The 26,187-nt window shown below is 42.5% G+C and overlaps 1 protein-coding gene across 1 annotated transcript in view; it reads right to left on the minus strand.

Annotated features, from left to right (window-relative positions):
* Positions 1–3,396: 3,396 nt before the first annotated feature.
* Positions 3,397–26,187, minus strand: part of LOC117372967 (ras-related protein Rab-7L1-like) — a 32,820-nt gene continuing 10,029 nt past the window's right edge. Inside the window, exons 2-6 of the mRNA XM_055223332.1 lie at positions 9,027–9,165; positions 7,869–7,940; positions 6,987–7,168; positions 4,481–4,602; positions 3,397–3,508 (exon numbers count right to left, since the gene is read on the minus strand). Coding sequence (XP_055079307.1) covers positions 3,397–3,508; positions 4,481–4,602; positions 6,987–7,168; positions 7,869–7,940; positions 9,027–9,165 — 627 coding nt within the window. The remainder of the gene's footprint in view (positions 3,509–4,480; positions 4,603–6,986; positions 7,169–7,868; positions 7,941–9,026; positions 9,166–26,187) is intronic.

Consider the following 26,187-nt stretch of genomic DNA (forward strand, 5'->3'; position numbering starts at 1 on the left):
CTGCCTGTGTCTCAGTGGGTTTCAATGACCAGCACACTAAACTTTGAGGTGAGAGAATTTTCCTTGTGTTCAAATTGATAGGTGACCAATGAGCAAGTTTGTTTCAAGCATCACTAAAATAAACAAATCTGATTGCACAGTAGGAGTAGAGACCGATATCCTGTTTAAAAATACAAAGGTATTTACTTTGGATTTGCCAGGTGACTAGTTAATAGTAATTCCATAGTTTCCATAGTCCCCCCTGTGTGTGTGTGTGTGTGTGTGTGGGTGTGGGTGTGTGGGTGGAGGTGTGTGTGTGTGGGGGTGGGGGTGGGGGGGGTGGGGGGTGCATGTGGGTGTGTGTGTGTGTGTGGGGGGGGGGTGCATGTGTGTGTGTGTGTGTGTGTGGGGGGGGTGCATGTGGGGGGGTGGGTGTGTGTGGGTGTGTGTGTGTGTGTGCGTGTGTGTATACCTCATCCTCTGTGGGTGGTCTCATCTCCTTTTCCTCCTGGGAGCTTATATATGATTTTTCTAAATATTGCATAGTGCCCCTTTATAAATATGAAATTAATTTATAAATTATCAATTTGATTCAGACAGTCCAATGAACACATATTTTCAATGCCAAATGCTGACTAAGTCTTTAGTCATTGAACATTGACAGTTTGTCAAGGGTTTTCCAACATGGGTGCTTCTGATTCACTCACTCCTCTGTAAAAAAAAAAAAAAAAAAAATCCCACACGGCTAAAGAGATTGGAGTGACTCCTCTTCTCCAAAAACAATTTATTGCATCTTTTTTCAGCTTTATTGGATTGAAATGAGTAATTATGATCAGTCACTAGAATACTAGAAACCTAAATTAAAATTAAAACTTAAGCAAGTCTACACTAAAACTAATAACCAAACCAGTGCAAAGAGTAAATCATAACTAAACAACACATTAGATCAAGACTTAAACCAAGACTAAAGAAAGACTAAACCAGCGCTTAACCAGTCCAAACCAAAGCTAAGTAGTTTGTGGCAGAGGTCAAAGATTCAATGGACTGTACCCTAACCCTACAATGTCTTGCCCAAGGACATAACACAAAGCAATTGCCAAACCAATTCTAAGACAAAAACTAAATTAACACTAGACCAGGCCTACACAAGTAATGAACCAGGACTTAATCACGGCTCTGTTGGAGGTGTTTTTTTTGCGGCGTGACACTCATAGAAAGAGCAGAGCACTGCTGTGCTGTTCTGGTCACAAATAACCTTTTTTAAGGAAAACGTTTACATTTATAGAGGAAAACACATGCAGTCGACTGTGATATCTGATGAATGTAGATTCCAATATGAATGAATCTGCAGAACCACTGCACTTCGGCCAGCAGCTCTGCCCTGCACCATGGTCAGGGGGTAATGGCAGACTGAAACATGGATTAAATCTACACTAAACCAATACTAAACCAGGCTTAAACAAATGAGCCAGGGCTCAACCGAGTCCAAGCTAAGACTAAACTTTTGGCAGCATGGTTTGTACTACTCTGTGCATGTTTCTGGGATTCATTTAGGCACTCTGGTTTCCTCAACCAGAATGTGCACAACCTAAATGTGCACAATAGGTAAAATCGTCCAGCTAAGGTAGCCCCGACCAAGCCTAGGTCAAGATTTGGAGATGGATCCCCAACGGCACTGAAGGATGAGTCAAATACACAGTGGGGCACCACCTCGTTCTCACACCAAACAGGTGTCCCATCCCTGCGCCATCTGCCAGTGCGCGTCGCTATGTTCACCTCCAAAGGCCTGTCGCTAAGGCTGAAATCTGCTCAGCTATCTGCTCATATATTTAAGAACACAAGAGAAATGCTAATACTCTGGAGTGTGATGATTTAAATGCTTTAAATGCATATGGCAGCTTTTTTTCCCTAGTTATTACTTAGTTTGGTGGGATAGTACCTGTGCTAAATATTTATTATAGTTTATAGTTTAATCAGTTCATGGTAGTTTGTGGAAAACGTTGAGGTGAAACATACAAAAATACAGAATCCCTCTACCTTTGTCATGAACATGAAATTCCATCCAAAATGCAGAGACAATTTACACACAAGATTTATACATTCATTTCAAAGGATAAAGGTGTTATCATTTGTTTTTATTAGCCTGATCATAAGTACTTTGCCCTGTTTTTAGGTAACAGTTATGGAATTCCCTCAAAGTATGTCACATTGGCTGAAGTGTATACCCAGGAAGTACACACAATAATTTACTCAGCTGAAATTGTATTTGGAGTGATTTGTGCATGTTAGAGCAATCATCAATCGCTTATTTTCAAGGTGCCATATTGCCAATCAACCCCCGCTTTCATCGCCACCGGCATACCCCCATTGGACACCACAGTTTTGTAACGTGGAAGCCAGCAGACGTGTTTCTTTTATTAAGTAGTTTTAGATTAATATTGGGATTTAAAAATGTCCAAAATGTAACATAATGATCCATGCATGTTCTAGATTAAAACTATACAGCAGACACAAGCCCAATGTCTTCTGTAAATGAGGCGTCTCACCTGTTGTGTGCACTTTAAAGCTACCATAAGTAAGTTGTTACCAATAGATGAAAAATAGCTATAATATATCCACAATACTGAATTCAATAGTTAAAATGTTTAGACATACGCCGATTTAAGTGAAAAACAACATCATATAAAATAAAAAATAATATTAAATGTATTATTAAATATGTATTAAACATAGCACATACAACAGCAAAATGTGGCCAGGGTGTTTCACAGAGGGCAACTTAAACCATTATAAAAACAAAAAAATCATAGTAGTATAAAATAATAGTAGTAGTAATGGTAATCTAAAGTACATGTACTATTACTAGCATTCTTCCTGGTATCAACAAACTTTCACTGCATCCATAAAATCATTTAAATTGTGCTTCCACTGTTACCTTATAGAAGAATGTTGTATACGTCCCATAGTGGTGGACAGTGCCCTCTGCTGATAAATGAGAGTTACATACAGCTATATACAGAAAAGAAGAACAGTTCATAATACATGCATACTTCTAATACTAGTACTACACTACTACTTATACTACTACTACTACTATTATTACTACTTAATATTATCATTATTGCTATATTATGAAAAAAATACTAATACATTAAACTAATACATCAGGTTTACCACCATTACTACCACTAATGTAGTTAAAAACCATTACTACTACTATTACATCCCTGTACTACTACAACTACTTCTACTACAACTACAACTACTATTATTAGAACTACAACCACTACTACTACTGCTACAATTACTCTTACTATATACAGAAAATATACAGTATATACAGAAAAGAGGAACAGCTTCTTCTTTACTGTGACTACTACTACTACTACTACTACTACTACTACTACTAGTACTTCCTCAGCAACAGTGGGCTCTGGTCTGGTTTGGCTCTGAGTGGACCAGGTCTTCAGGAGGAGGCAGGACTGGGTCAGGACTGGGCTGGATTAACAGAATCTCCTGCACCAGCCTCCTGTAAACACACACAAAGGATTAAAGGACCTAGCTACTGCGACTACTCTAACTACTACTAATGATACTAATACTAATATTATCATCACTACTATATTGTGAAAAAAACATAATCATCAGGTATACCACCATTACTACCAACACTGCAGTTACAAACTACTACTACTTCTACTGCTAACACTAACACCACAACTATTACTACAAACCTTTACTACTACTACTACAACTGCTTCTACTATTACCACTACAACTGTCACTGCTACTACAACTAATACAACTACTACAAATACTAATTCTACAACTACTGCTTGTACTACCACTACCACCACTACCACAACTACTTCTACTAGTCACTAGCCAACTACTATTACAACTATTAATACTTCTACAACTACTACTATTGCTTCTACTACTATCACTACCACCACCACTACTACTACAACTACTACTACAATCTTTTACTACTACTTCTACGACTATTATTAACACTAGCCCAACTACTATTTCTACAACTAGTACAATCATCACTACGACAACAAGTACAACTTCTACTACCACTACAACTACCACCACCACTGCAACTACTACTACTACAAACCTTTACCACTACTACTGCTATACTACTACTACTACGACTACTACTACTACTACTACTGCTACTACTGTTTCTACTACCACACCCGCACCTACCACCACTAGTACTACAATTATTACTACTACTACTATGACTAGTACTATCACTATCATCACTACTACTACAACGTCTACTACCATTACAAATCTTTACTACTACTATTATTACTACTACCACAAGTACTACTAGAACTACCACCACTTTTACATCTATTTCTCCAACCCTTTACTACAACTATTATTACTACTACTACTACCCCAACTACTACTACAATTACTACTTCTACTACTCAAAATCTTAACTACTACAAATACTACTACTACTTCTGTGTGTATGTACCCCATAGCCTCTTCAACGTTCCTGTTGTTTTTCACAGACGTCTCCATCCATGTGACAAACCCGTTGGCTCTGCTGAACTTGTCGATGTTATCTGCAGACACGGCTCGCTGGCTCAGGTCACACTGCAGGGAAAAAAATGTACAATTTTATCATTTATTATGTTACTACTAATACTACTTCCTCTACCATCACTACAACAACCATTAACCTACTACAGTGCTTTACCACTATATCTATGACTACTGTCACTATCACCACCACCACTACTAGCCTACTATTTATACTACTACTATTAAAACTATCACGACTACCGCAACTACTACTGCAATCACTTTACTTCTACTACAACTACTACTTCTACGACTACTACTGTCACCATTACTATTGCAACTACTACTACTAGAACTACCACTACAACTACTACTTCTACTACAATCACTTTGTCCCTTGTCTCCATGTAGATATTTGAATGCATTTTATACTCCACCAGTTCCATAGCACACCTTTATATTTAATCTGTATTATTTTTAACAGTAATAAAGCTAAATCATTTGTCACAATTATACAAGTTAAACTATAAGGCTAGTCCAATCAAATCAAGATGAGGAATACGACAACTCATCTCATGTTAAAAAAAGATTGCAGACATTTAACAAGCCATGATGACAAGTTTATTAGCATGGATCTGTGGTCATAACTGTGACAGAAAGTGTACGAGGGAGGTTGAGGTAAGATGCTAGGCCAGGCTACGGTAGCGTTAGTGGTGACCAGCAATAAATGACATATAGACACTGGTAATCCTAGGTTATTACTACATTATTTGCACATTTGATATTTGTGGTTAATCATGTGTTTTTGAAAAGTAACAGTCTCTTGTTTGATGAATAAGCAACAAAAACAAAGAAATTAGCTGTGAAGTTTCTGGATGGACCCAGAAATGACATCATCACTTATACTGTTGGAAGTATTATAATTTAGAGAACATTTTTGCTGTGCACTCATTTAACAAATAGACATATTTTATGATTGAATTCAGGTGTAGATGTAATAATCACAGCATTGACAGGTGGGGTATTACAGGCCTGGAGACAATACAAAAAATGAATATGAAATAAACCAAAAATAAACCAGTCCTTATGTCACTGTGTTCACGTGGGTACGTAGGTGTTGACACCAGAATGGAACAAATTGAATTCTTGAGAAGGGATTTCATTAAATTATTCAAGGCTGTCTCAGCTAAACACATGGCTGTTCAACGTGTGCGCACCCAGTACACCCAGAGGATTGCACCACATTGAGAACTTTAATCTGTTCTGGAAACGAGAGGACCTGTTCAAGGGAAATGGCTCCACCAGAGGTGAAATGAGAGTGCTGATGGATAACCTCCTCGACACTCTGAGGCACTGGCCTGGACAGGGTCCTGGGCCAGTGAGAGAAAAGAGGAATAAGAGAAGCATTCCTACTGCACCAGCCAGAGACTGAGCCAATGTGTCAGCACCACCAGCAGCACCACAACTACCACAACCACCTCCACTACCGAAGGAGTCACCACCAGCACCACAACCATCTCCCCCAGCAAGGGTTTCAGCAGCAACACCACCTTCCTCAGAGAACAAGTCAGCAGCACCACCTTCCAAAGTGAAGGATTCATCACCAGGGCCCTCTTCACAGGCCTTGAACCTGTCTGTGACAGCCCCAACAGGGGTTTCAGTTCCAGCAGCACCTCCATCACCTGCCCTGCCCCCAGACCAGCCCTGGGTCCCCTTTCCTACATCTACATCACTGTAACGTCCTGCTCACTGGCCTCTCCAAACGAGCATTAAGACAGCAGCAGTACATCCAGAACTCTGTTGCTCGGGTCCTGACTAGAACCAGGAAGTACTTCACACATGTGTCCTGTGCTCAGGTCTCTGCACTGGCTCCTGTGGCTCAGAGAATAAACTTTAAAGCAGCTCTGCTTGTGACAAGTCTCCATGGACCAGCACCAAAGTACATCTCTGACATGTTAGTGCCATATGAACCATCTCACACTTTGAGGACTTCAGGGACCGGCCTCCTGCTGGTGCCCAGAGTCAGGACTAAACATGGGGAATCAGTGTTTCAGTTTGATGCAGCTAAAACCTGGAACAGTCTTCCTGAAGATGTGAGACAGGCCTCTACCTTGTCAATGTTTAAATCCAGGCTCCAAATGGTTCTGTTCAGCTGTGCATATGACTGAAAGGTTTTTATTCTACACTCTTCTCTTTTAATGTTAATTTTATGATGATTATTTGTGATTATTTATGTTTTGATTAGTTGTACTGTTATTTGAATGTCTTTCTTATTCTGTAAAGTACTTTGAATTACTGTGTACAAACTGTGCTTTACAAATAAACTTGCATTGCCTTCTGCTTTAGTCGTGGTGTCTGTCTGATTTTGTTCTTGATCAGACCAATTTGAGGCCTTTTAATCTGGGTTTGGTACTGGTTTAGCCCCTATTCTTATTCAGTCCTAGTTTAATCCTGACCTTATTTGCCAGTAGAATGCAGGGGAGGGGCTGTCCGTTGGGGAGCATGGTCTTCAGGTCCAGGTCTTGTTTCCAGAGTCGACAGCTGAGGAAACTCGTAGAGTCGGCCACATCAAATATGACCACACAGCCCACAGCACCTCTGTAGTAGATACGAGTCATCGAGATAAACCGCTCCTGACCTGCACATAGTAGCAATAATAGTAGATGTAGTAGTAGTAATAATGATGGCTTACACTTGTAATGCACTTTACAGGCCTCTCAAATCGCTACACTACAGTCATTATTCATTCATTTCCACACTAAGTGATGGTAAGCTACTATTGTAGCCACAGCTGCCCTGGGGGCTAAGAACACAACGACAGAACTTAGTCCGAGCGGGACTCGATCCTCCGACCTTCGGGTAACCACTGAGCCACTGTCGTAGTAGTCATGGTTGTAAGTAGTAGTTAGTGGTAAGTAGTAGTTAAGTGTAAGTAGCAGATAGTAGCAGTTAGTATTAGTAGTAGGTTCAAGGTTAAGAGCGCAGGTGTGTTATTGTAGTAGTAGTAGTAGTAGTTAGTTAGTTAATTAGTAGATGTTAGTTGTAAGTCGTAACTTGTAATAGCTAGTGAAAGTTGTAGTTAGTGGCAGTCAGCAGTTATTACGGGCAAATATCTTAAGGTTTTAACCTAAAAGGAGAAAGTTTTGTATAAATGGTAATGAAGTAGCTGTGATTATAGCAGTAGTTAATAAGTATTCACATTTAAGTTTGTAGGGCATACAAGTTAGTGAGAGTAGCACCAGCGTTTGCACTTGTGTTAGTATTAGAAGTATAGTAGTAGTTGTGGTAATAGAAATAGTAGCAGCAGTAGTAGTAATAGTTATAGTATTTGCTTTTACCTGCTATGTCCCAGAGCTGTAATCTGACCTTATCCCTTTCTGACCACTGCAAGACCTTCAATGAAAAGTCAACTGGAAAAAGATAGACACATTTTATCAGCACATTGTCAGTAAAAGGTAGTTCAAGTAATAGTATTATTAGGTTCAGTATAAATGATAGAAGTAGCTTCTTTTTTGTATTTACTATAACCACTGAATTAGAAAAAGTAAATTTGATAGTCCAAAATCCTAGTTCCTGGACAGTTTATTGTGTTTTGATGACATTTTTGCAATACATGTTAAATAACTACAGGCACCTTGACTGAATTTACAATGGAAAAAAATCAAAACAATATTAAATGTGACTTTGGCAAAAGCTTCTACTGCTTCTTGTATTATGTTAGTACAGTGTAATATTCGTGGAGGTAAAAATGTAGTACTAGTAATAGTAGTAGTAGTAGTAGTAGTAGTAATAGTACTAGCAGTGGATGTAATAGTTGTAGTTATAGTAGTTAGTAGTTTAGCCTTGGTTAAGGTGGTCAGTAAGTGCTTCCATAGTAGTAGTTGGTAGTAATTATAGTAAACGGAACACGCAGTAGTGGTGGTAGTAGTAGTAGCAGTAGTAGTAGCAGCAGTGGAAGAGGTAGCAGTAGTTCGGTGGGTGTAGCTTGTAGCAATTACTTGTAGTAGTAGTTAGTATCAAGTCAGTAGTAGTGCATAGTCCTTTAAAACTGGCTTAATACTTAGTGTTGAAATATTTCTCGCTATTTCTAATTTAATCTTGATTTAGGTGAAGAAGGTACTAATACGTGTTTCCATAGTGGTACTTTGTAGTTATAGTAGTAGTAGTAGCAATTGAAGTAGTAATTGTAGTTAGTAGCATTAAAAGTAGTAGTAGTTAGTAGTTTAGTCCTGGTTTAATCCAGATGGCAAAAGTAGCAGTAAGTGTTTCTAAAGTAATAATTTGTCTCGGCAAAAGTCATATCTAGTTGTACTTGTAGTATCATTAGTAGTGTCAGTAGAAGGGGTAATAGTTGTTAGGTGTAGTTAGAAGCAGTTCATAAGTAGGAGTAGTTGGTTGTAGCAGCCTAGTAGTTAGTGCAAGTAGTAGTGAGTGTTTCCATAGTAGTAATCCGTAGTAATCATAGTAAAACCAACATGCTGTGAAAGTAAAAGTACCTCCCATGGTCATCTTGTAGCTCTGGCTGAACCGTCCGTTGACGTAGCGATTGACAAATGAGGATTTACCAACATTTCCATCTCCAATGATTAATATTTTCATCAAGTGTTCCCTCATGCTCCAGACTGTCTGGGATTCCTACTAAAGGGCCTTCTGTAAACATGGCCAAAGTTCACAATACTTATCTCAAAATGTAAATGATAAAAATGAACGATATCTTGGCAACAAAGACGCTAGGTAAATATGTGGAATAGTTTGAATAAATGTCTTAAGATTGGTCTACAATGGGAGAAGTGAAAGCAGAAGGAAGTAGAAAGAAAAAGAAACGACAAAGACACGCCTTTGAAATGTATTTTTATTATGCTGAATGTTCACCATAAAACATGTAGACTTTGGTTTACAGTGTGTATGGTTCGTTTTAGCAAATAAATCAGGGAATATTTGGGAAAAAATGTTTTTTTGTAGTTTTATAGATGTCCATTTCAAATGACCAGAACTGCATACTGCCAACACGTCTATAAGCATGACACTTTCCACTATGGCAGTAGGCAGGGCCGGCCCAGCCTATAAGCGAACTAAGCGGTCGCTTAGGGCCCTGAGGACTCAAGAGGGCCCCCAATCTGGCAACCCCCCACAATATACATTGCATTTAGTACGCGCGCAGTACGCGCTACTGACGCATCTCTGCTGTAGCGCAGTAAGCGCACTGTGTAGTGACACATGATGTATTTGTATTGACAATCTGGCAACCAACTGAACGACGCTACACCTGATCTTGCGATGATTGGCCAACTTTATTGTAAGCGAGCACGAGTGTGGAATAAACAAATGCATAATGTAACGGTATTGTGCCCGACTGTTCCGAGTTTTCATCGTCTTCATCATGTCCAAACGAAGCTACCCGTCGGGTGCGGAGAAGCGTAAAAAGAAGAGAAGAAACATTAATCTAGAGGTAATGTTGAGTGAATCTTACAAAGAGGTTAATGCAATTAATGTGACAAGTTACGTTATCGTCATTTTAATTCACAATGTCACCACCCACCGCTATCTTGAGTATGTCAACATGCTATTAGCACTTAGCATAGCATCGCAGCGGCAGGTGTAGTAGCAGGGGGTGGGGCCCAGCCCAGGCCCAGTGTAAGGTGGTGTTTCTGTGTTTGTGACCGACCGCACAGCCTTCTTCTCAGTAGTGAAAGTGTCATTATGAAACATAACATTTTCATGACCGTGTTTCCTGCCTGTAAATTATGTGTGTGTAGTATATTGTTGTTAGCCAGTTAGCGGGAAATCTGCTGTTGGGCATCACTTAACATTAAATCCAGGCTAAGGCGTTGCTGTCAGTATGTCTCACTGTCGCTGCGGTGTTTGGTGCTACATTGCTCGGCTAAATTATCGAGAGAGCCTGGGCATGGAGCTAACGGGACACCGGTCTTTCACATTTGTAGAAGACCTGAGCAGCATAATAAAGCCAGTTAGTAACAGTCTTATTTTATTCAATGCCATTTATAAACTATATATAACTATTATATAATTATTATCCCTATCCCTAAACATTTCACATTTTACTTACAATTAATGCAGATTCATAGATACAATACTCATTGCCTGTGATCCAGAGGCTGTAAAGTGTGGAGCCATGTGGCTCGTGATGGCAGAAACTTTATTTAAAAAGAGTTTAAGGAAATGTCTGATATTTCAGGGTAATGTTTAATAATCTTTCAGTTGTTGGATGTTTTATTGATTTTCAATCCATGTTTGAATTCACTTTTTAAGTTGCATAAATGCCATTTTTTATCCAATGCACCACCACAGTGTTCAATTTTATGTATTCATAAGGTTAATATTTGGGCTTTTTGCCTCTTCCTGCACCTTTTTTTTGTATAGACTGTGTCCTTTTTTATTGTTATATGTTATATGAGTGCTAAAAATAAATAAATAACGTAATAGTCACAAATAACAGCAAAGTGCCTGTGATAAAGCCTATAATTATTTCATTTCATCATTATTGTCATTATTCAGGAATTTGGATTTACATTTAGTCTGACTGTGTTTTATGTTTTTTCTGCAAAGGCTCTTTAGACAAGTTCTTTGCCATTGGAGATGAAGTGACATCCACATCTCAAGATGCTGCTGAAGATGCTGAAGCTGGTAATGCCTGGTGATAATAACTTAATATTTAAGTAATTTATCAGAGTGTACAACCTGTACGTATATTCTCACTTTAGCCAATAGGGCCACATTATAATGCACCACCTATTTTGATACCGTTACAGTGTCTAACGTAACATTCTTGATGTCTATGGTGTGTTATTTATACAGCCTGTAATCTGTAGATATCTGTGCAGTATCAAGATGCAATGAGGGATTTGTGTTTCCGATGTGGTGAGGGCCCCCAAGGCAAATTCTGCTTAGGGCCCCATAAAGGCAAGGGCTGGCCCTGGCAGTAGGAATATGGATTTATTAGCAATAGTATGTATACCGATACGAGATACTACAAATACTTTTAAGCTATATAAAATCATTATAAACTGATTGAGTTGTTAGTGTATTAAACGTGTTTTGCCTGTGTGCTTAGTTTTAAAAAAATACAAACACAGCTGAACCTCGGTCGCCAGCGCCTAAACCTGCACATAAAGTAAACATACTGTGGGGTGTCAGTGGCTCAGTTGGTAGAGTGCTTGTAAAGGTTGGTGGTTCGAAACACTCTCCTGACATAGACATTATTGGTGCTAGAGCAGTTTCATCCACTGCCCCACAGGTTAGCAGTAAGATTCCAGCTCGTTCCAAGTTCCAAGACACTTAACACCCTGCGAGTGTGTGTGTGTGATTTCTTGATATAAGGCTTTTTGAAGACAGAAAAGTGCTATATAAATGTGACAATATACCATTTCTACACTTTTTTCACAGTACAGTATATGGATAGAACATGCCTCAGAACCTTACTGAGCTGCATAGGCTGCGCTAGCACAGATTCATGATTGGCTGCAGGCGCTGGGCTTTAAGTCTTGATGATTCAGACCACAGAGAGTCCTTTTAAGACGAACCTTTAAGGCATTTGCCCACAATAACTGCTAATAGTCATGATAAAATAAGATTGTTATTTAGATTGTAAGTCGAATGTTAAGTAGCTGCTGCACCTTCTCAACACCGCTAATGCCTGGCCCGTGTTCCTTACCATAGTATCCACTTGTATCATTATCTGCGGTCAATGTAAACGCAAAGTAATTTAGCCTCCTATACCTGTTCTACTGGTGTATCGTGGATGAGAAGTTTGAGACATTGTTTAGTTTTAACAGCACTGAGCTCCAGTCAGTCGTCCATTTCTTCACAGACTTTAGTTTATTCTGGTTATAAAACCTTTAATTTGCATAGTGGGGTAATCCTCCATGTTTTTTTCTATATTGTCAGATGTTACAGCCAGTCTATCAGTTAGGCTTACTACACTTGCAAGTCACTTTATAGCAGGGGCCCCCAAGCCCCACATGAGTCGCCCACAGACCGGTTCTAAAAGTGGCACAAGTCACTAATGAGCTGCATCTAAAGTTTAATTTTATTCTGTTGCTATTTTTTTTTTTTTTATCACCCTTGCGTTTATATAGATTTAAAAATGACAATATCTTAAACATTTGTTCATTATACGTGAAGTTTAGATAAGTTAAGGTGAACTTTGACCTACTCACTTCAAAGGTCAGTATTGTGCGCGTGACAAAACCAGTGCTCCGCTCGCGAGCGCTGTGAGGATGCACTGAATGCAGTTTCTTACTCCAAAACATGGTAGAAAATAAAGAGATCACTTTCACAACGATTTAAGACTGTAAAAGAAACCTGCGCGTCTCTCATCTGCGGAGCGACTGTGGTGACGGCAAAGCAGCACAATGTGGAGGGACACTTCACTACGTCTCACAAAACTCCACACTAACTACCCACGGGGACGCGCACTCCCCACGGGGACGAGCACTATGGGCAGAACAAGCCCAGAGCTAAATGCAGCTTTGGGTAAACAACAGGCTGTTTTCACGACACCGGTGAAAAAGTCACACAACGCAGCCGAGATTTATTTAAAAATATGTAAGATTATTTTTCTTTAACATTACATAATTGATAACTTTATGAAACATGGTGCAATGTATATTATTTATGTTTTGTTAAAAAGGTTTGTCAATGGATAGTGAAAATGGGACACTTTTCCTATGAGATGTAGTGATGTAAGTGTCATCTGGAAATTTAACAAATACTAAGATTAGTAAAGTTAAAGTGCTGAATACTGATATCTGTTTTCCTCCTTGCTCATTGTTGATAATTATTTTGAGAAATCATTAATGTGATCAGTGTCTTGCAACATGATCAGTGTGTTCACATAGATGATTATCATTTATCATTATTAATAATGTATAACTAAAGGCAAACTGAGAAAATGTGTTATTTCAGAAGAGCGTCTCAAACTGGTAGCCCTTCGTATGACTCAGTGCCCATAAAGTAGTTCTCAGGTTATAAAAGGTTGGTGACCCCTGATATAGACACTGAGCTGGAAGTCAGAATTCTGTGGTGAAATTTGCTGTTTGACTGACAGAGTACAGAAGAGTTGAGCTGGTTTATGGTTAATATCTCTGTAATTACTGGGTCTACCACATTAAACTAAAACTGGCACAAAGTTTAGCGTCTTGTCTGTCAGTATAAAATAAATAAAAAATAATATATAAATAATAAATAAATAAATAAATAAAAAACAGTACATCCCCATAGGCCACTGTCCTCCATTTGAGATTATGACATCATCAAATTATCGAAGGTGAACGCCACCTACAGATCCTTTAAAAACTTTTTAACAAATCAATTCTAATTTCCAAAATGGAGGAAATTGGAGCCAAAAGTTGAATGTATTTCAATGGGGAAACTTGGATTACCTTTAGTCTGGATTTGCAGGTTTAGTGGACAGTAGTTTTCAGAAATGTTTACTCCCCAATAGTTTTGCATTATGTCTAAAGATTTATAACAACTGTCCCATTTCTACAGTGGAAATTCAAAATTGTAGCTTATTTAGATTTTGTTAGAAACACAGAAAAATCATGTCAATTACATCTTACATTTTTTATTCATATTTTTTATTCCATGTTAACATTTTACAGCCCTCCCACCTCTCACCCCTTATAGGAGATATCTTAAGGGACTTTTTGGCAGTTTTAACAGTAAAGTTGTATATTAAATTCCCGAGCTTTCTTAAATGATTACATTCCCAAAACATATTAAAATAAGAACCTATATGCGATTTATGTCTGTTACATTTAGGAGACAAGCTAGCATACATTTTACTCATCCTGAGTGGGGTCAGATATACTCTATGCAAAAATGTATCATTTTGTTCTAATATTTAGGCCCGAGCCCGGGACTCCGTCCCGGCGAGGGACTCATTAAAACCGCGTCCGAAACCCGGAAAATGGCAAAAATCAAGTAGTAAACACGCCCCGACATGGCAGTGAGTGGTGTCAAAAATTAGAACTCGATGAGCTCTAATTGTCACAAAAGACCCCGAGAAAAAATAACGAAAGACGACTCGGTAGCGCCACCTCAAACTTTGATTTTCATGGGGCCAATGGGAGCCCGACTCGGAAAAAAGTCGACGTAAAAATCCGAAACTCACATCAAAAAATAGTACATGTCGGGACATGACAAAAATGATATTATGGCCCCGCCCTAAAATGTACAGGAAGTCGGCCATATTAGATCAAACCCGGGAATGACAAAAGTGCACACCCTCGCATTCAGGACATTTTCTCGCCCAGTTTTCATCACAAACACTTCAAATTTGGCCAAATCCCTCTAAACCCATGTGTGATTAAAGATTAACAATTACATTTTGATTATGACTTTGGGTGTGGTCAGGGTGAATTTTCAACAAAATCGCAATTTTTGCAATATTTCAATAAAATATTTATGTTTCACACATTTTTTGTTGGGAAAAGGCTAATACAGCGTTTATGCACATTTGTGAGCTGAACGCAATGATATGCAAATCAAGGCACTCTCTCACAAAATGCCTCTCTAGCGCCCTCTTCAAATTCCATTTTCAAAAATTCATAGAAGACAATCGATTTGTTGTGGACGTGTGAAAAAATTCACAGGGGCCTTATTTGTGATGGGGCACAATGTGAGAAAGTCACATGACTGTAGCTGTTATGGTTTAGGAGAAAAATAATGGGTGGAAAATGCGTTTCCATTATTATTCTTCTTCTTCTTCTTCTTCTTATTTTGGTCGCGACTTTGAATCCACTTTTGACCCCCTGAACGTTAACGAAAAGTCAATTTTATTGGACCCAAAATTCAAGATTGGTGAAAAATTAATTATTTTGATGTTCAAAAAAATTAATGTATCAAAATGACTCAATAGCGCCACCTCAAAATTTGAAATACATTGCGGCAATGAGAGACCTTTTTCATCGTAGACAAATGAAATTTGGTACAAACATAGAACATGTCAAGACAAGTAAAAAATGATATTATGACCCCACCCTAAACCCTACAGGAAGTCGGCCATTGTGGGCGGAACCTCATTTTTTCAAAATTTTACCTCTCACATTTGGATTTTTTGCGCCTTGGATTTTCATTAAACAAACTTGCAAATTTGTCAAAATGAACTAGACCCATGTGGGATTATAAGCAACTCTTTTGGAATTTTCTAAGTAATAAAATGTGGGTGTGGCCAGCCTGCAAAGAAAAAAGCCATTTTTAAAAGTTTTTAATTGCATGTAACTCACACAGTTAGTGTCCTACGTCCCGGCATGAATATACTTTTTTATTCAAAATGTTGATCTGAACACATAGATATACAATTTACACAGGTCAGATTTTATATTGCTCCACAGCGCCCCCTCAAACTTTGATTTTATGGGGCCAATGGGAGCCCGACTCGGAAAAAAGTCAACTTAAAAATCTGAAACTCACATAAAAAAATAGAACATATTGGGACATAACAAAAATTATATTATGGCCGCGCCATAAAATGTACAGGAAGTCGGCCATATTGGATCAAACCCGGGAACGACAAAAGTACGCACCCTCACATTCAGGATATTTTCTCGCACAGTTTTCATCACAAACACTTCAAATTTGGCCAAATCCCACTAAACCCATGTGTGATTAAAGATTATCAATTATACTTTGATTATGACTTTGGGTGTGGTCAGGGTGAATTTTCAACAAAATCGCAAATTTATGAATATTTCAAAAAAATATTTCTCTTTCACACATTTTTTGTTGGGAAAACGCTAATACAGCGTTTATGCACATTTGTGAGCTGAACGCAATGATATGCAAATCAAGACACTCTCTGATAAAATGGCTCTCTAGCGCCCTCTTCAAATTTTATATTCAAAAATTCGTCGAAGACAAACGCTTTGTTGTGGACTTGTGGAAAAATTCACAGAGGCCTTATTTGTGATGGGGCACAATGTGAGAAAGTCACATGACTGTAGCTGTTATGGTTTAGGAGAAAAATAATGGGTGGAAAATGCGTTTCCATTATTAGGCCCGAGCCTGGGACTCCGTCCCGGCGAGGGACTCATTAAAACCGCGTCCGAAACCCGGAAAATGGCAAAAATCAAGTAGTAAACACGCCCCGACATGGCAGTGAGTGGTGTCAAAAATTAGAACTCGATGAGCTCTAATTGTCACAAAAGACCCCGAGAAAAAATAACGAAAGACGACTCGGTAGCGCCACCTCAAACTTTGATTTTCATGGGGCCAATGGGAGCCCGACTCGGAAAAAAGTCGACGTAAAAATCCGAAACTCACATCAAAAAATAGTACATGTCGGGACATGACAAAAATGATATTATGGCCCCGCCCTAAAATGTACAGGAAGTCGGCCATATTAGATCAAACCCGGGAATGACAAAAGTGCACACCCTCGCATTCAGGACATTTTCTCGCACAGTTTTCATCACAAACACTTCAAATTTGGCCAAATCCCTCTAAACCCATGTGTGATTAAAGATTAACAATTACATTTTGATTATGACTTTGGGTGTGGTCAGGGTGAATTTTCAACAAAATCGCAATTTTTGCAATATTTCAATAAAATATTTATGTTTCACACATTTTTTGTTGGGAAAAGGCTAATACAGCGTTTATGCACATTTGTGAGCTGAACGCAATGATATGCAAATCAAGGCACTCTCTCACAAAATGCCTCTCTAGCGCCCTCTTCAAATTCCATTTTCAAAAATTCATAGAAGACAATCGATTTGTTGTGGACGTGTGAAAAAATTCACAGGGGCCTTATTTGTGATGGGGCACAATGTGAGAAAGTCACATGACTGTAGCTGTTATGGTTTAGGAGAAAAATAATGGGTGGAAAATGCGTTTCCATTATTCTTCTTCTTCTTCTTCTTCTTCTTATTTTGGTCGCGACTTTGAATCCACTTTTGACCCCCTGAACGTTAACGAAAAGTCAATTTTATTGGACCCAAAATTCAAGATTGGTGAAAAATTAATTATTTTGATGTTCAAAAAAATTAATGTATCAAAATGACTCAATAGCGCCACCTCAAAATTTGAAATACATTGCGGCAATGAGAGACCTTTTTCATCGTAGACAAATGAAATTTGTTACAAACATAGAAGATGTGAAGACAAGTAAAAAATGATATTATGACCCCACCCTAAACCCTACAGGAAGTCGGCCATTGTGGGCGGAACCCCATTTTTTCAAAATTTTACCTCTCACATTTGGATTTTTTGCGCCTCAGATTTTCATTCAAAAAATTTGCAAATTGGTCAAAATGAACTAGACCCATGTGGGATTATAGGGAACCGTCTTGGATTTTTCTACATCATAAAATATGGGTGTGGCCAGCCTGCAAAAAAAAAAAGCAATATTTTGAAGTGTTAAAGTGAGCATAACTCACACATGCAGTGTCCTATTTTCCGGCATATACATTTTGTTTAAAATCTTGATCTACACGAAATGATATACAATTTACATATGTCAGAATTTTTTTACTCCACAGCGCCCCCTTGAACTTTTGAATCGGTCCAAAAAAATTAATTTGACGTTAACATTTGAAATTGGGCATGGACATTTGGCTTGGCAACCTGAACAAAAAAGTCAATAAGAACATACCTCTAATTTCAAAGGTGTTGCCATGGCAATGTCTGACATTTCTCATTGAAATACATGGGTTTTGGTTAACTGGGATGAAAAATATTTACTGTGTCATAGACCATTAAAATTTGGTACACATATTCCTCTCATCATACTGAATAAAAAAGCCAATGAAGACATACCTCTATTTCCAACCGTTTAGGCGTGACAATGTCATGAATGCTCTCATTGGAATGAATGGAGTAGTATTACTCAGTCGCTGATTTTGGGGGGAGGGGCGATGTAAGCAGGAACGAAAGGCAGGAACGAAAGGCAGGAACGAAAGGCAGGATCTCCGCGGTGGCGTGTACCCCGCGGTCGCAAGGGGTGGCGAGGGCCTTTATCACTGCTTGCAGTTTTAATCTATTGCTTAATATTTTTAGAAAAACACTATTAGTAATTTTACTCCACTGCTCGTCATTTAGTTCAACACCCAGATCTTTTTGCCATATATGTCTTAGAGAAGGAAGAGATGACTCTAGACCCTAGACCCTACGAGTTACCCCCTTCAATGATTTGAAATTTAATAACATATTCTCTAACTCTGAGACCTCCACTGCCAAATGTTTTTGATTAATCAACATAGTAATACAATGACGCAGTTGTAAAAATGAATAAAAATCATGATTTAGTATTTCAAATTATTCCATCCATCCATCCATCCATTTTCTTCCGCTTATCCGGGGCCGGGTCGCGGGGGCAGCAGTCTAAGCAGGGACTCCCAGACTTCCCTCACCCCGGACACGTCCTCCAGCTCCTCCGGTGGGACCCCAAGGCGTTCCCAGGCCAGCCGAGAGACATAGTCCCTCCAGCGTGTCCTGGGTCTTCCCCGGGGCCTCCTCCCGGTGGGACATGCCCAGAACACCTCCCTAGGGAGGCGTCCAGGAGGCATCCTGAGCAGATGCCCGAGCCACCTCAGCTGGTTCCTCTCAACGTGTAGGAGCAGCGGCTCTACTCCAAGCTCCTCCCGTGTGACCGAGCTCCTCACCCTATCCCTAAGGGTGCGCCCGGCCACTCTGCGGAGGAAACCCATTTCAGCCGCTTGTATCCGCGATCTTGTCCTTTCGGTCATTACCCAAAGCTCATGACCATAGGTGAGGGTAGGAACGTAGATTGACCGGTAAATCGAGAGCTTCGCCTTCCGGCTCAGCTCCTTCTTTACCACAACGGACCGATACAGCGACCGCATCACTGCAGACGCTGCACCGATCCGCCTGTCAATCTCACGCTCCATCCTTCCCTCACTCGTGAACAAGACCCCGAGATACTTGAACTCCTCCACTTGGGGCAGAGACTCACCACCCACCCGGAGAGAGCAAACCACCTTTTTCCGGTCGAGAACCATGGCCTCGGATTTGGAGGAGCTGATTCTCATCCCAGCCGCTTCACACTCGGCTGCAAACCGCCCCAGTGCCTGCTGCAGTTCCTGGCTCGAAGAAGCCATCAGGACAACATCATCTGCAAACAGCAGAGATGAAATCCTGTGGTTCCCAAACCAGGCCCCCTCCGGCCCCTGGCTGCGCCTAGAAATTCTGTCCATAAATATAATGAACAGAACCGGTGACAAAGGGCAGCCCTGGCGGAGTCCAACATGCACTGGGAACAGGTCTGACTTACTGCCGGCAATGCGAACACAGCTCCTGCTCCGGTCATACAGGGACCGGACAGCCCTTTGCAAAGAGCCCCGGACCCCATACTCCCAGAGCACCCCCCAAAGGACACCACGAGGGACACAGTCGAATGCCTTCTCCAGATCCACAAAACACATGTGGACTGGTTGGGCATACTCCCATGAGCCCTCGAGGACCCGATGGAGAGTATAGAGCTGGTCCAGTGTTCCACGACCAGGACGAAAACCACACTGCTCCTCCTGAATCCGAGGTTCGACTATCGGTCGGATTCTCCTCTCCAGCCCCCTGGAATAGACCTTACCGGGAAGGCTGAGGAGTGTGATTCCCCTGTAATTGGAACACACCCTCCGGTCCCCCTTCTTATACAGAGGGACCACCACCCCGGTCTGCCATTCCACAGGTACTCTCCCCGACCGCCACGCGATGTTGCAGAGACGTGTCAGCCAAGACAGTCCCACAACATCCAGAGACTTGAGGTACTCAGGACGGATCTCATCCACCCCCGGAGCCTTGCCACCGAGGAGCTTGCCAACCACCTCAGTGACTTCAGCCAGGGTGATGGACGAGTCCGCCCCTGGGTCCCCAGTTTCTGCTTCCTCCTCGGAAGACGTGACAGTGGGATTGAGGAGATCCTCAAAGTATTCCTTCCACCGCCCGACAACATCCCCAGTCGAGGTCAGCAGCTCTCCACCCGCACTGTAAACAGTGTTGGTGAAGCACTGCTTTCCCCTCCTGAGGCGTCGGACGGTTTGCCAGAATCTCTTTGAGGCCGTCCGATAGTCCTCCTCCATGGCCTCCCCGAACTCCTCCCAACCCCGAGTTTTTGCCTCTGCGACTGCCCGAGCCGCGGCACGCTTGGCCCGCCAGTACTCATCAGCTGCCTCAGGAGTCCCACGAGCCAACAAGGCTCGATAGGACTCCTTCTTCAGCTTGACGGCATCCCTTACTTCCGGTGTCCACCACCGGGTTCGGGGATTGCCGCCGCGACAAGCACCACAGACCTTACGACCACAGCTACGAGCAGCCGCATCAACAATAGAGGTGGAGAACATGGCCCACTCGGAGTCCATGTCTCCAACCTCCCCCGGGATCAGGGAGAAGCTCTCCCGGAGGTGGGAGTTGAAGACCCCCCTGACAGAGGGCTCCGCCAGACGTTCCCAGCAGACCCTCACAATACGCTTGGGCCTGCCAGGTCTGTCCGGCTTCCTCCTCCGCCAGCGGATCCAACTCACCACCAGGTGGTGATCAGTTGACAGCTCAGCCCCTCTCTTCACCCGAGTGTCCAAGACACGCGGTCGGAGGTCAGATGACACGACAACAAAGTCGATCATCGACCTCCGACCTAGAGTGTCCTGGTGCCATGTGCACCGATGGACACCCTTGTGCTCGAACATGGTGTTTGTTATGGACAAGCTGTGACTAGCACAGAAGTCCAATAACAAAACACCGCTCGGGTTCAGATCGGGGAGGCCGTTCCTCCCAATCACGCCCCTCCAAGTGTCACTGTCGTTACCCACATGGGCGTTGAAGTCCCCCAGGAGAACAACGGAGTCCCCGGTTGGTGCACTGTCTAGTACCCCTCCCAGGGACTCCAAGAAGGCCGGGTACTCTGCACTGCTGTTTGGCCTGTAGGCCGACACAACAGTGAGAGACCTGTCCCCGACCCGAAGGCGCAGGGACGCGACCCTCTCGTTCACCGGAGTGAACCCCAACACGCAGCGGCTGAGCTGTGGGGCAATGAGCAAGCCCACACCAGCTCGCCGCCGCTCCCCGCGGGCAACGCCAGAGAAATGGAGAGTCCAACCCCTCTCAAGAAGTTGGGTTCCAGAGCCCAAGCTGTGCGTGGAGGTGAGGCCGACTATATCTAGCCGGTAACGCTCAACCTCCCGCACAAGCTCAGGCTCCTTCCCCCCCAGCGAGGTGACATTCCATGTCCCCAGAGCTAGTCTCCATGTCCGGAGATCCGGTCGTCGAGGTCCCCGCCTTCGACTGCTGCCCGGATCTCTCCGCACCCGCCCCTCATGGCTCCTCCCGCAGGTGGTGGGTCCACGGGAGGACGGCCCCACGTCGTTTCTTCGGGCTGGGCCCGACCGGGCCCCGTGGGGAAAGGCCCGGCCACCAGGCGCTCGCTGCCGAGCACCCACCACAGGCCTGGCTCCAGGGTGGGGCCCCGGTAACGCCAGTCCGGGCGACGTAACCGGCCTTGATCTTTGACTTTCCATGCTGGGCTTCTGAACCGCTCTTAGTCAGACCCGTCTCCCAGGACCTGTTTGCCATGGGTGACCCTACCAGGGGCATGAAGCCCCCGACAACATAGCTCCCAGGATCATTCGGGTGCTCAAACCCCTCCACCACGTTAAGGTGGCGGTTCGGGGAGGGGAGTATTTCAAATTAATTCATTTAAATCGGAAAAGTTATTTTAAGTTAAAAGTGTTATTTTTAAATAACTGATGGAACTGCATTAATCCAATTTTTTTCCAGTTTGCCAACAATGATTTTTCAATTGAGCTTGAGAGGATAGTGGGGCTAACATTGATATGAATGTTGAGAGTCCACAATGTTTTTTAACATCTTGCCAGGCACACAAAATGTTATACACAACATAAATACTTGATATGGGAGGTAGCCTTTTTATATTATTAATAAGTGGCAATGAAGCCAGTGAAACAGGAGAACAAAGTTCTCTCTCGATGAGTGTCCAGTGGGGAGCACTTTGTGTATCAAGCCAGCCTAACAGCTTTTGTTTGACATGACCAGTAGTACAATTGAAAGTCTGGAAGCTTCAATCCTCCTTTATCTTTGGATTTGAATAGCATTTTGTAGGCAATTCCAGGTGTACCTTTTTTCCAGATAAATTGTGTTATGTTTATTCGGCGATTTAAAGAATGGTTTATCGACGTAACATGGTAATGATTGATACTGGTATATAAAACGAGGTAATATATTTATTTTATTTACATTAATCCTACTAAGGAGTGAAATGGGGAGGAGATTCCAGTTTCCTAGTTCTTCACTATTTTTTCTAAGCAGTGGCATGAAGTTTGACTCAAACTACAGCTCCTTTAGATCAGATGTTACATTTACCCTCAAGTAATTACAGCCCGCCTGTGGAAAAAGGGGACAATTCTTTAAGTTGCCTAGTGAGATTTGTATTAAGAAGTAAAGCATGTGTTTTTTGTTAACCCTGTAGCCTGATACAGCTCCAAATTTCTCAATAGCTTCTATTATTAACGGGATGGATTTTTGAGGCTCTGTAGCAAATAGAACAATGTCGTCTGCGTATAATGAAATCTTATTTTCCATCCTTCCGACTGTGATACCGGGAATCTCATTGTTATATCTTATGGTCTCCACGAAGGGCCAAGTTAAACAAAATGGGAGACAAAGGGCATCCTTGGCGGCAACCCCTAGTCAGACCAGAACAGTCTGTGAGGGATCCATTAATAGAGATTCTAGTTTTGGGCTCAGTATATAATGAAAAACGTAAAACGTAGGGCCACTCGACCCCATCAAATGCCTATTCTGCATCTAAAGATAAAATTAATGGTTGTTTTTTTGATAGGGTCGAGTGGTCAATAATGTTCAAAAGTCTCCTGATATTGTCAGATGCATATCTAGCTACAGTGAAACCTGACTGATCAGGAGTAAAAAGCTGTGGAACCTATTTTTGTAATCTTCCTGCAATTAGTTTTGAAATAATTTTTAAGTCAACTGGTAATAAGGAGATTGGGCGGTAGGATGAGCATTCAGAAGGGTCTTTACCTTCGTTGTGGAAAAGCAATATGATTGTGTCCATTGATCGGGGGAGTATACCTTTACATGTTTTTAGTTAATCATTGAAAAAACATTATGGTCTATTTCAATTTTCCTCCATTCCAGAATTTTGAACACTGGGCTGCTCCTCTAAAGTCATGGTAAAATATAATTACCTCTCTGTCACTATATGAGGACTGTATTAGATAGGCTTTATGCCACTGGGCTTATTTTCTCCACTACAGCATTAGTACATAGATCCATGCATTAGCATAACAAATGTATGGCATTATTATTATTAGGCCCGAGCCCCTACAGGGCGTAGGGCCTATTGCTTCCGCAACGATGAGTGCGAAGCACTCATCGTTGCAGACTGTCTTCACGAAGTTGCGCGCGAAGCGCGCAACTTCGTGGCAGCACCGCGACCTTGCACGGACTCCTGTGTCCTAGCAACCCATGCCGTAGGCATGGGACATGCGTTTTTGTTCTTGCTAGCATGTCAGCGTCAACATTGAGTCAATGGGCGAAGCCCATTGACTCAATGTTGACGCTGACATGCGTCAACAGGAGTCAATAGGAGGAGTCGTCCCCCATCGCCCCCTGCACAGACTCCTGTGTCCTAGCAACCCATGCCGTAGGCATGGGACATGCATATTTGTTCTTGCTAGCATGTCAGCGTCAACAATGAGTCAATGGGCGAAGCCCATTGACTCATTGTTGACGCTGACGCAGCGCGAAGCGCTCATGTCTCCAAACACACTCCTGGCATCGAGCCCTATCCAAGCCCCCATGCCGCAGGCATGGGCCATCTTTATTACTGCTAAAATGAATGGAAGTCAATGGGAGGTCAATGGCGGACCCCGACGTCATGGCGAATGACGAGCGCGTTAGCGCTCGTCATTCGCCATTGACCCCACGGTGACGTGGGGAAAGTCGAGAGCTTTCAAAAAACGTATAATATGTCATTGTAATGTTATCGGATATATTGTTTTTGCTAAAAATATTATTATTTTTTAGGCCCGAGCCCCTACAGGGCGTAGGGCCTATTGCTTCCGCAACGATGAGTGCGAAGCACTCATCGTTGCAGACTGTCTTCACGAAGTTGCGCGCGAAGCGCGCAACTTCGTGGCAGCACCGCGACCTTGCACGGACTCCTGTGTCCTAGCAACCCATGCCGTAGGCATGGGACATGCATATTTGTTCTTGCTAGCATGTCAGCGTCAACATTGAGTCAATGGGCGAAGCCCATTGACTCAATGTTGACGCTGACGCAGCGCGAAGCGCTTATGTCCCCAAACACACTCCTGGCATCGAGCCCTATCCAAGCCCCCATGCCGCAGGCATGGGCCATACTTGTTACTGCTAAAATGAATGGAAGTCAATGGGAGGTCAATGGTGGACCCCGACGGCATGGCGAATGACGAGCGCGTAAGCGCTCGTCATTCGCCATTGACCCCACGGTGATGTGGGGAAAGTCGAGAGCTTTCAAAAAACGTATAATATGTGTTTCTAATGTTATCGGATATATTGTTTTTGCTAAAAATATTATTATTTTTAGGCCCGAGCCCCTACAGGGCGTAGGGCCTATTGCTTCCGCAACGATGAGTGCGAAGCACTCATCGTTGCTGACTGTCTTCACGAAGTTGCGCGCGAAGCGCGCAACTTCGTGGCAGCACCGCGACCTTGCACAGACTCCTGTGTCCTAGCAACCCATGCCGTAGGCATGGGACATGCATATTTGTTGTTGCTAGCATGTCAGCGTCAACATCGAGTCAATGGGCGAAGCCCATTGACTCGATGTTGACGCTGACATGCGTCAACAGGAGTGAATAGCAGGATTCGTCCCCCCCTGCACAGACTCCTGTGTCCTAGCAACCCATGCCGTAGGCATGGGACATGCATATTTGTTCTTGCTAGCATGCCAGCGTCAACATTGAGTCAATGGGCGAAGCCCATTGACTCAATGTTGACGCTGACACAGCGCGAAGCGCTCATGTCCCCAAACACACTCCTGGCATCGAGCCCTATCCAAGCCCCCATGCCGCAGGCATGGGCCATACTTATAACTGCTAAAATGAATGGAAGTCAATGGGAGGTCAATGGCGGACCCCGACGTCATGGCGAATGACGAGCGCGTTAGCGCTCGTCATTCGCCATTGACCCCACGGTGACATGGGGAAAGTCGAGAGCTTTCAAAAAACGTATAATATGTCATTGTAATGTTATCGGATATATTGTTTTTGCTAAAATTATTATTATTAGGCCCGAGCCCCTACAGGGCGTAGGGCCTATTGCTTCCGCAACGATGAGTGCGAAGCACTCATCGTTGCAGACTGTCTTCACGAAGTTGCGCGCGAAGCGCGCAACTTCGTGGCAGCACCGCGACCTTGCACAGACTCCTGTGTCCTAGCAACCCATGCCGTAGGCATGGGTTTGCATATTTGTTGTTGCTAGCATGTCAGCGTCAACATCGAGTCAATGGGCGAAGCCCATTGACTCGATGTTGACGCTGACATGCGTCAACAGGAGTCAATAGGAGGAGTCGTCCCCCATCGCCCCCTGCACAGACTCCTGTGTCCTAGCAACCCATGCCGTAGGCATGGGACATCCATATTTGTTCTTGCTAGCATGTCAGCG

This window comes from Periophthalmus magnuspinnatus, chromosome 7, assembly GCF_009829125.3.
Source record: "Periophthalmus magnuspinnatus isolate fPerMag1 chromosome 7, fPerMag1.2.pri, whole genome shotgun sequence".
Classification (NCBI taxonomy): domain Eukaryota; kingdom Metazoa; phylum Chordata; class Actinopteri; order Gobiiformes; family Gobiidae; genus Periophthalmus; species Periophthalmus magnuspinnatus.